At 37.4% G+C, this 11,124-nt stretch overlaps 1 protein-coding gene across 1 annotated transcript; it reads left to right on the top strand.

Annotated features, from left to right (window-relative positions):
- The first annotated feature begins 7,604 nt into the window (after positions 1 to 7,604).
- On the top strand, positions 7,605 to 10,697 carry LOC106772279 (ras-related protein RABE1a). Its single transcript, XM_014658576.2, has 8 exons — positions 7,605 to 7,958; positions 8,470 to 8,542; positions 8,624 to 8,724; positions 9,481 to 9,546; positions 9,759 to 9,856; positions 9,961 to 10,023; positions 10,110 to 10,202; positions 10,377 to 10,697. Exons 1-8 carry the CDS (start codon positions 7,886 to 7,888, stop codon positions 10,458 to 10,460), a joined length of 651 nt encoding a protein of 216 aa, XP_014514062.1. The 5' UTR covers positions 7,605 to 7,885; the 3' UTR covers positions 10,461 to 10,697.
- The last annotated feature ends 427 nt before the right edge of the window (positions 10,698 to 11,124 follow it).

The raw sequence follows: 11,124 nt of genomic DNA, 5'->3' as shown, positions 1-11,124 counted from the left end.
TGTTGATATGAGTAGCCAAATCAATTCCTTTAAGCTATCCTTCAACTGTATAGTCCCATACCTATACAGTCTCTAGATCCCTCTCATTCCGATGTATGTTCGATTCGTCCATGTACCCCTTCCACTAGAAGCCTGCCAGGAGCCGTTCCTTGTCCATGCCTCCGTGCCTCTTGCACTGGCGATCACTCCCCGCCCTCTCAGTGCCCGGGCGTCACATGCCCACCAGCTTCCGCTTGGTTCGTCCTCGAACCACACCGTACTAGGAGAGGCTAGGCTCTGATACCATTTGTAACGTCTCGACAACTTACAAAGACTGCTGACTGCCCCCACACATCAACACGAAGCTTTCCAGTGTGCGTTGTCCTCACTCACACACTTTCCGAGAAAACTTCCCGGAAGGTCACCCATCCCATAATTACTCTAGGCTAAGCATGCTTAACCATGGAGTTCTTATGAGTTAGGCTACTTGTTTTTCGGTAGCCTAACTCATAAGAACTCCATGGTTAAGCATGCTTAGCCTAGAGTAATTATGGGATGGGTGACCTTCCGGGAAGTTTTCTCGGAAAGTGTGTGAGTGAGGACAACGCACACTGGAAAGCTTCGTGTTGATGTGTGGGGGCAGTCAGCAGTCTTTGTAAGTTGTCGGGACGTTACAGACAACCTATATGAACTAGATGACCTAGAAGAAGACCTATAACAAGACATCTTTGATAATCAAAGGACACACAAACAAAGACAATTGGCGGACTCGAAGACGCCTAAAAACGTACAGACTCTAATGTGACAAAGATCACACCTAAACGTGAATCAAAAGATCAAATCAATATTCAAGTCTACTCCTATGTCTAGCTATGCTAAAATTAAAGCAATTAAAGTTGCCAAGATTTGGAAAGAGCACCAAGGACTCTTCCAAATACTTGGACTTTATAAAAGGCCATTTACAAACCAATAGAAAAACAAAAGAAGGCTAACAGAAGCCTATTACAATCCAATGTGAACAAAAACAAATAACAAAAGAAAAATAAAAATGCCCACTGTTGCTACGGTCTTGATCCACTGCTTTTACGGCCCACTGCTGCTACAGCCCACTTGATAAAAAAAACATTGTTCAGCGTGCAGAACTATCACGTGTCCAAATCTTTGCTACTTTCGGTCCATTGCTGCAACGCTTCATCCTTCAGATATTCCATGCTCAACTTTTTGCTTCTAGGATCAATTCTACAAACACGCATGCACAAACTGTTGTGAGGATTCACTTAATTAAAACAAATGGCAAACAAAAATATAGGGTAGTAAACTTCCCTTTCTCTCGGTGCAGTTGATGAAACTAAGAGATTCCTTTTGCTCTCAACTCACAATTTCAATTCAAAATTCCCACTTGAACTACTGCAGCGATTGTTTAATTCCCATAAGTCCAAATCTGCACAAGTAGTTCTATCTAAATCAGCAGATCAATCAATCCACAAAGTACAATTCATAACACAACAATTTAAGCAAATAACTGGAACAAACAGAGGTAATTAACAACTCCCTTTATGCAAATAATATCTCCAGTTGTGGATTACACAACGTTCAACTCACAATGCTACAAATTAATTCAGCAGTACTTGATTCTTGACTACACAAATCCAATTGGTTAGCACAATCCACGCTTTCAAATAATGTCTCAACTGATACTACACAAAAAATTCCACTAATTCAGCAGATCAAACAATTCTAGTTCTAACAATTGCAAGCCATACAAATCAATTTAAGCATATAAGAAGCACTTTGAGATATAAGAAACTCCCTTCAATTCAAAGCTTTCACATATCAGTTGTGCACACACTAAATTAAACCAGATTCAATTGGATGTAATTCTAAGTTGAAACCAAACTGAATTGAACAACCACCTCAAACTAATCAAAATCTGATCAATCCAATGCAATGCAGAAATGACTCGGTTATTTAATTCAGTCATGCAATCGGATTATAAAATGAATGCAACAAAATTCAATAATCAGTTTTAATGTAATAAAACTGTCTATCTTGGTCCAATGGGTTGCATTCTCCCAGCTTACTCAATCTGCACAATAATCATCAAACAGTTAGATGACAATGAATTCTCTATTTCAAAGTGCCAAGGAATTAGGCCAAGATAGCCTTACAAGACTCACAACACTCAAGGCTTCTCTTAAAAAAAATTTAAAGCACATAAATGAGGGTTTGGAAGGGAGATTCTCCCTTGACAGTACAAGGCTGGATAGTCTTTTAGACCACCACCACCTAAGATGCTACCAAGCACACAAACCTTTTTCAAATTTCCAAAAAAAACCAGAGTTAAAGTGTTTCTCAAACCAGATTGGCTAGGCAAAGTTCACAGTAATGGACAGACATGTAAAACAGAACAGGACAACCACTAAAGCAAAGAAATTGACATCACAGCAGATCAAAGTTCACACAGATTGAAACAAAACCGAGAGAACAATCAAGACAAGCAATAAACAAAGCTTCCAAGAAAGTGAGCACTCAAAGGGAACCTACCAAAAGATCTAGAGCAGATTTTAAAAACAAGAAAACACAAACAAGAAGCTGCTGAACTCTCAAAGATAAACCCAATTCCAGTTTCCAAAATCTGATTTTGTGTTTTAGTTTTTAAGAACATGGATTGCACAGGCCTATTTGGCTTTTCATAACTTTTAATTGAACTTCTTCTTTTTTTTTTTTTTTATAATGACTGTTTCATGCTGAAGATAACATGACCACTCCTTTTGCTACAATCCAATTAGAATGCTCAACCAGAATCAGAGATAGACTAATGATGCAGCAACTTGTGAACAAATCACAGGATTCAAAAACAACAAAGTTGAACAAACACTATGAAATTAATGGAAGATGTCCAACAATGAACTAATGCTAAACCAGATTAAGAAAATCAAAAACTGGACTCAAACAAGAAATGCAGATCGGTCTACTGCTTGCAAGGAATTTCTGCTGTGACTTTCACACATACAACCCAGCTAATGTTGAGCATATCACGACTTTTCTGGTTGGCACTTTGTTACTAGTCCTCTCAGCATTCCAACTTAGAAATTAAACAATAAAAAGCTTCAGGTTTTAGCTTCAAACAGTTTATTAAACCAAAATTTCACAACAGATTATACACAGTGAAGCTGTTGTTCAATGACTGCATCCGAACTCCCAAATTGGCTTATCATGGCTTATCATTGCTCTTTTAGTGTGATTCTTTCGGAAAAAAATTCAATCAAGAACATAAGGTTTGTGCCAAACAAGTTTTACTCAGAGTTTTCACAAAGCAATGAATCAACATACATGACAGTATTAGATCTAAAATTAAAAGACTCAATAGCACAAGATATGACCGATTAAAATGAAAATAACACTGACTCAAGGCACATAACAAATATGAAAACTCAAGACAATGCAGGAAAATAATGAACAACTCAATAAACGCAACAGAAACGCAAATCAAATGAACAGCTCATGGATCAAACCAAGACAAAACAGAGACGCGAACAAGAAAACACGAAACAGTGAAAACAAAATTAGAGATACAGACAGAGATACTTAGCTTTGTCGCGTGGACGCAACCTTGCTCTGACTACCACTTGATGGAAGACGGCTCCGAGAGAATGAACGTAGACGTGACACAAATCCTCGAAGCTTCTTCTAGAAAGAAGACGACGCAACGGAATGTTGAATAATCTCAAGATCGAGAGAGGAAAACCCTAATCGTAAAGAGAAGACGCGAGTTCGAGTGCAAACTCGTTGAGATCGGGATCTGACTCAAGGAAATCCTAAGTTCAATCGGTGGAAAACCTAAAGGAGAGATGAGAATGCGATTCAAACCGATTAATCGGTGTGAATCAGAGATTAAACGGTGTAAAGTGAGACTCGAGAGTTGGAAAGGTGTTTAATCGGTCCACAGGCCAAAACAATCGGTGAAGATGGTGGAAAATGGAGAGGAATGTTGGATCTGTGAAGAGAAATGAGTTTTACCGGTGAAAAGAGGCAACAATGGTGGATCTGTGATGATGAAGAATGACTCAAGGTGAGGAGCTCTCTCTGTCGAGAGTGAAGACACGAGAATGAAACTGAAGAAATGAAGGAGTGTGCGTTTGAAGCGCAAGATGGAAAAATGATGTGATGAGGCACGGGTTCTGACGTGTGGTGAAAGAAGCTGACATGCGTCTGAGGCCTATTGGTGGACATGGTGACGCAATGTGATAAGAGAGACAGCACAATAAAGAAATGGAAAATGGAAAAATGAGGTAGTGTGCTGGAAGGTGGCTAGAGGGAGTCTTTGAACTCTCTAGCCTGTGACTTTCAAGAGAGAATGGTTTCTATTTTAGAAATCTCAATTCTCATTAATCTCAAAAGTCCATAGTACAAGTGAGGAGCTAGGTATTTATAGTGACCCATGCTCCTTGCAAGCTACACTACAGATACAATAAAATGTAAAAAGAGGACTACATGAGACAAGTTTCCATCATACCCTCATTAGGTGGAAACAGGTACTTCATTGCGTTTGTAGATGAATGCAGTAAAATGTGTTGGGTTTATGTGATCAGATTGAAGGGAGAAGCACTTGAAGTTTTCAAGAAATACATTGCAACTGTAGAAAGAGAAAGCGGAAAGACATTGAAGGTTCTTAGAATGGATGGTGGAGGAGAATTTACCTCTCATGCCTTTGAAGAATTCTGCCAGAAGAAAGGAATAAATCATGAAATCACTGCTCCATACACCCCACAACATAATGCTTTGGTAGAACGCAGAAACCGAACTATTATGAATACTGCAAGGTGTCTGCTTAAGGAAAGGAATGTGCCACGAAATTTCTGGGCTGAAGCAGTGGCGACAACTGTGTATATTCTCAACAGATGTCCAACAAAGCGTATCAAAGGGAAGGTGCCTCTTGAGGTTTGGATAGGTAATACACCATCGGTAAGGCACTTTAAAATATTTGGTTCTCTTGCATTCGTTCATGTTGCAAATCAAAAGTGTTCTAAACTCGAAGACAAAAGCGAGCCAATGGTATTCATGGGCTATCATCCTACTGGAGCTTATAAGCTCTACGACCCGAGGAAGCAAAGAATGGTCATCAGCAGAGACGTACGTGTTTTAGAAAAGGAGTCCTAGAATTAGGACAACATGCATGAAAATTCAAAGAAAATTTTGATACGAGGAGTCATTGATGAGCATGGAGAAGAAAGAACAGAAGCAGAACCTGACACTAAGAATGCTTCTGATGAAAACAGTAGTGTAAGAAATGAGGACCAACGACCAAAAGGACATACCATGAGATCATCGAGATTTTCTGACTATGAAGTTTACTCAGATTCAGCGATAGATAAAGAAGGGAGTCTAATTCACATCGCTGAGATCATCGAGATTTTCTGACTATGAAGTTTACTCAGATTCAGCGATAGATGAAGAAGGGAGTCTAATTCACATCGCGTTGATGGCAGAAGCAGAACCTGTGAGTGTAGAGGATGCTTTGAGACAGCCTGTGTGGAAGAATGCTATGATGGAGGAGCTTAATTCTATTGAAAGGAATAGCACGTGGCGACTGGTTGATCTCCCACCTAGAAAATGCAGCATCGGTGTCAAGTGGGTATTAAAAAAGAAACTGAACCCAGAAGGCTCGGTGTCAAAATATAAGGCACGTCTCTTTGCCAGAGGGTTCTTGCAGAAGAAAGGAATCGATTTCGATGAAGTCTTTGCTCCGGTGGCAAGGATGGAAACCATACGTGTGGTGGTTGTTATTGCTTATGCTCGGAGATGGCAGATTTACCAGCTTGATGTCAAATCGGCTTTCCTCCATGGTATGTTAGAAGAGGAAGTGTATGTTCAACAACCTCCAGGTTTTAAAATAAAAAACGAAGAGAGGAAAGTTTATAGATTGCAGAAAGCGTTGTATGGGCTGCGCCAAGCACCCAGAGCTTGGAACAAGAAAATTGATTCTTCACTAATGAAATATGGTTTTGAAAAATGCAAGGTTGAGCATGGTGTCTATGTGAAGAAAACATCAAATGGTAATGTGTTGATTGTTTGTTTATATGTAGATGACCTACTTGTAACAGGATCGAGATTGGAGGATATAAATGAATTCAAGAAGAACATGAAAACTGATTTTGAAATGACAGACCTGAGAGAACTATACTATTTCCTTGGAATGCAGTTCGCACGGTCTGAAAAGGGTCTTGTTATGCATCAACAGAGGTATGCAAATGAAATACTTGAGAAATTTCAGATGCATCAGTGTAACACAGCTCAAAGTCCTTTGGAGGTGAACGTGAAACTCAGAATTAATGATGTTGAAGAAGAGGAAGACGCAACGAAGTACAAATAGGTTGTTGGATCATTGAGATTTTTGCGTAATAGTAGACCTGATTTGATTTTCAGTGTGGGTTTGATAAGCAGGTTTATGTGCCAACCAAGGAAGAGTCACGTGGATTCTACCAAGCGTATTCTCAGATACATCAAGGGCACCACCAGTTACGGAATATTGTTCCCTTTTGGAAACTAGGAAAGCTGTTTGAAAATCACAGGTTTTTGTGATTCAGACTATGGAGGTGATATTGTTGAGAGAAGAAGCACGTTCGGGTTCATCTATTTCATCAATGGGGCACCTATCTCGTGGTCATCCAAGAAGCAAACAGTTGTTGCTCTGTCTTGCTGCGAAGCAGAATACGTTGCAGGATGCTATGCTGCATGCCAGGGAGTCTGGCTTGAAAAGTTGTTGTCGGAGCTTAAGGTTATCCTAGAGAACCTTGTGGAGCTGAAGATGGATAATACCTCTGCCATAAACCTTGCCAGAAATCCTGTTAGTCACGGGAGGAGCAAACATATTGAAGTGAAATTCCACTTCTTAAGAGATGTTGTCAACAAAGAAAGAATCAAGCTGTCATACTGCAAATCCATGGAACAATTGGCAGATCTGTGTACTAAGTCTTTAGCCACTGATAAATTTGTGAAGATGCAATCTAAGATTGGAATGGTGTCTCTCGAGAATTTGAATTAAGGGAGAGTATTAGCTGGTGTAATTCAAATAGTTGTTTTGTTACATTAGGTTTTTCAGTTTTCAGTTTTTTCTGTTTTGGTGTATACTGTCTCTGCATGTATATATGCCTTACAGACGTATCACTCTTGNAACTTTTCATTCTNTGCAATACATCANTTTTGAATTTCTCTCTGTGAGTGCTGTGAGGCTTTCTCTCGTGTGTTCCTTTAACTTGGTCGTATTATAATTGTGATTGTTTCATTTTCTTTGAAAAAAAAATGTTACAAATGAAGTCAAACAAATTAGTCATGTTATTCCATTCACAAACATTAATAATATCAAACAAAGCTTCCAAGAAAGTTAGAAATGAGGTGAAATAATATATAACTATATATTATTTTACACTATCACCAAATTAAAAATAAAAAGTTAATATACAATTTCAAAACAATAAAATTTGTACATAGAATAATATATATATATATATATATATATATATATATATATATATATATATATATATATATATATAATTAACGATAATTAAAAATATTGTTTTAGCATAAGGAAAGGTGATGAGGTCGAAGGAGTTACGGAAATCGGTCGTGGAAATGGCCTTATAATTGAGTAGTTGGAGGTAAACACGCACAGTGTTTGGCATTTCCTTTCCCTAAAAGAAAAAGCGCTTTTCAACGCCCGACCACCACAGAGAAGAGAACACCCTTTCCCTTTCAGATCTCGATTCTGCCTTCTTCTCTTCCATTTTCTCTCTTTCTCCAACCACTTTGAAATCGCTTCTACTTCACCCACAAAATCTCATCATTTTCAATTTCATCCCAATTCCTCCCTGGATCGCCTTTTTCTACTCTCCTCTTCTTCTCCATGGCTGCTATTCCTGCAAGAGCTCGAGCCGATTATGATTATCTCATCAAGCTTCTCCTAATCGGCGATAGCGGTAATTTATTCACATTTTTTTTAAGTGTTATAGTTCTCTGGTTCCCTTCTGTGACTCGATTCGATCCGGTTTCTGATAGTGGATTATTTTATTCTAGTGAATGTTTGTTTGTGGTTAAAATTGACCTTACTTGGGTGCTTACTGCTCTGTGATTTTAAATGGATGATTAGTACTTTTTTTCAAGTGAATTCTGCGGTTGTCAGTTTACTGTGATGAATGGAGCTAGTGGTTAATTGTCAATGAAGTTGCACAAAAAAGGTTGTTACTGGGTATTAGTTGTTCACTGGATTGATAGCTAGCTGTCAAACGTTGCCTAATTTGGGAACATTTTCCTGTCTAATAGTGAAAAACTCGGTATTTATTTGCTAAGTATGGGATTACTTCTTAAATTCTAAAATCCAATTTACCTGTGTGGTTGGGTCTGAAAATCACTCATGGACTAAAATGTGGCAACTCTTCACTATTGCGGTTGTATATATCACTTTATTTTAATCTTTCTTCATATGGTCAGGTGTGGGTAAGAGTTGCCTTCTATTGCGGTTCTCGGATGGATCTTTCACTACTAGTTTCATCACGACCATTGGGTAGGTTCTTTTTTTCGTGAAACCTCCTACCTTGTGAGGAGTTGCCTCTGATGTTACCAGAATTGTTTTTTTTTTTTTCAGTATCGATTTCAAAATAAGGACCATAGAGCTCGATGGCAAGCGAATCAAATTGCAAATATGGGATACAGCTGGTCAAGAGAGGTTTCGAACTATTACAACTGGTTAGTATTTTAGATTGTATGTGTTTTGCTTCCCCTCCTCCCAGTATACTCTATTGTGTTTGGTTAGAGCTTGTGATTCTTTACATCCAACTTATAATTAATCACTTCTATTGCAATGTGTACTTCTCACGATCTTGTAATTCAACAATGGCTATTTATGTATTCATCTACATTTTCTTTTCTTTCGATTTGTTTAGGAACTAGTTGAATGTAAATTTTATTTTTACCTCAGTTGATTTCATTGTTGATTGTATCTTGCTGACCATTTAGTTCATTTATTTCTTCTACATGGTTGTTAAATTTGACAGGATGAGTTGCATACTGGTTTATAAACTGTATCTTGGTTTTGATGACTGTATTTGGCTATTATTGTTTAAGGCATATATATTTCTCCTTTTTCTCTAAATTGCTAAACCATTGTATCTTAAACCCGTATACTATGATTTGGTGTTTAAATTTTCAGTTGCCAGTTTAAATGTCTAATATGATTGATATGACGTGGTGGTATTTTATATTGGTGGCTCTTTGAGATGATAATTGTATTGCATTATTCATGAGATCTTTGTTTGAAGAATTCTGTGTATTATTAGGCTTGTACCTGGTTCCTTGCTATACTATCTATGAATGTAATATTTTGCTCATGTTTTGTTTGTCAATATGATTTCTATCATAATATCAATAGACTATTCCCCCTTTTTCAATCTTGCAAATTTGAGCTTCTTTCCTTGTTTTTTGATTTTGATCCTTCTTTTGCAGCCTATTATCGTGGAGCCATGGGTATTTTGCTTGTGTATGATGTTACTGACGAGTCATCTTTTAACAGTAACTTCTCCTTACTCTAATATTTCGGTCTTCTGTTATCCCCCAACCCACTTTTGCTCTCCTATTTGTGTTTCCTTAGAGCATTATGTATTAGTTGAACAATTATTTTTCAGTTAAGTCTAATTTTCAACTTTATAATTTGAGTAGATTCTTCACTTTTAGTGGGTTTTAAGACGTAACAATTTGCCCTACTAATTCCATTTTATGTCCAGACATCAGGAATTGGATTCGCAACATTGAACAGCATGCTTCTGACAATGTCAACAAGATATTAGTGGGGAACAAAGCTGACATGGATGAAAGCAAAAGGGTTTGTCCTACTTCTCTCAATTGTTCTTCGTCTTTCGATTAAGCTTGGATGTGTCTCGTATGGTTACTATGCACTATTTTGATGCGGGACGATGTTATCCTTAGGCTGTTCCAACTTCAAAGGGCCAAGCTCTAGCAGATGAATATGGCATCAAGTTTTTTGAGACGGTAAGTCGCACTATGGCACTTATTGCTCGTGTTGAGCATGGCAAAATTGCTGATATGTTTTTAATAAGGAGATTATGCTTATGCAGAGTGCAAAAACTAATATGAACGTGGATGAGGTTTTCTTTTCAATAGCCCGGGACATCAAGCAAAGACTTGCAGACAATGACTCAAAGACTGAGGTTTTTGTTTTGAACTTTCTCCCTAGTGATGATGAGTGTATCTTGTGACAGTTGATAATACATCATTTTCTGATTACAAACTAACTGATCAATGCAAGAGTAAATCATGATTTTTTAAGAATACAAGGTTTTGTGTTTGGATGAATGAGAAAGTTTTCGGTTGTCCTTTTGCAGCCCTCGACACTGAAGATTAACCAACCTGACCAGGGAGCAGGGTCTTCCCAAGCCGCTCAAAAATCTGCTTGCTGCGGTTCGTAAAGGGAACTCTCTAGCTGATACATTTGACTGAAATAGTTAATTTTGTGAATGACTTCCATGGGTGCATGTATTGTTATTATGTATACTCATTGGGTGTGAATGGTAGATACTGCAAATGTCGGCAATTAATTATATATCAATTTATTGTTGCCGAAACCAGGAACAGCATACTTCATTGCTCTTAGTCGGTTCTCCTGTTCTATTTCAGACCCTTCAATGCATATATTTCGGCAGTAACCTAAAATTTTATTAACACTTGGATATTGAATGTTTCTAAACTGTTTCCACAAACACTTTTATTTAAAGGAAAACTGAAAATAAATTCAAAAGTAGTTGTATGATTTTTTTTTCCTTTTAAAATGAAGAATATTCTTGCAAACAGGTCTATTGGAAATAATATTAAGGCTTATCTGACTTATGTAAAAGTTTTCTGAAGTAAGGAATAGTAAAAAAAAATTAGAAATTAATACAAAAATGTCAAAACAACGAGAAAGTTGTACTTCACGGGTAATATTTTAACGAGTTTAAAAATATGCGGTTTTAAAGGAAGTTCATTATATAAGAATTCATTTGAGATTATGTTAAAATATTGTAATTTTTATGGTAAAAAAATTACGTAAAGACTTGTATAGGAGATGTCTTTAAGGTAAAGGAGTTAAAACAT

The sequence above is a fragment of the Vigna radiata genome, chromosome 8 (assembly GCF_000741045.1).
Source record: "Vigna radiata var. radiata cultivar VC1973A chromosome 8, Vradiata_ver6, whole genome shotgun sequence".
Classification (NCBI taxonomy): domain Eukaryota; kingdom Viridiplantae; phylum Streptophyta; class Magnoliopsida; order Fabales; family Fabaceae; genus Vigna; species Vigna radiata.
The sequence above is the reverse complement of the archived record's forward strand: the minus strand, read 5'-3'. Positions and strand labels throughout refer to the sequence as shown.

Bases quoted from the DNA above. Each gene is read 5' to 3' on its own strand.
- LOC106772279 (XM_014658576.2), top strand. From the start codon at position 7,886: ATGGCTGCTATTCCTGCAAGAGCTCGAGCCGATTATGATTATCTCATC. The intron at 8,543-8,623 runs GTAGGTTCTTTT...TTTTTTTTTCAG, and splicing joins AGTTTCATCACGACCATTGG to TATCGATTTCAAAATAAGGA. The intron at 9,857-9,960 runs GTTTGTCCTACT...TGTTATCCTTAG, and splicing joins ACATGGATGAAAGCAAAAGG to GCTGTTCCAACTTCAAAGGG.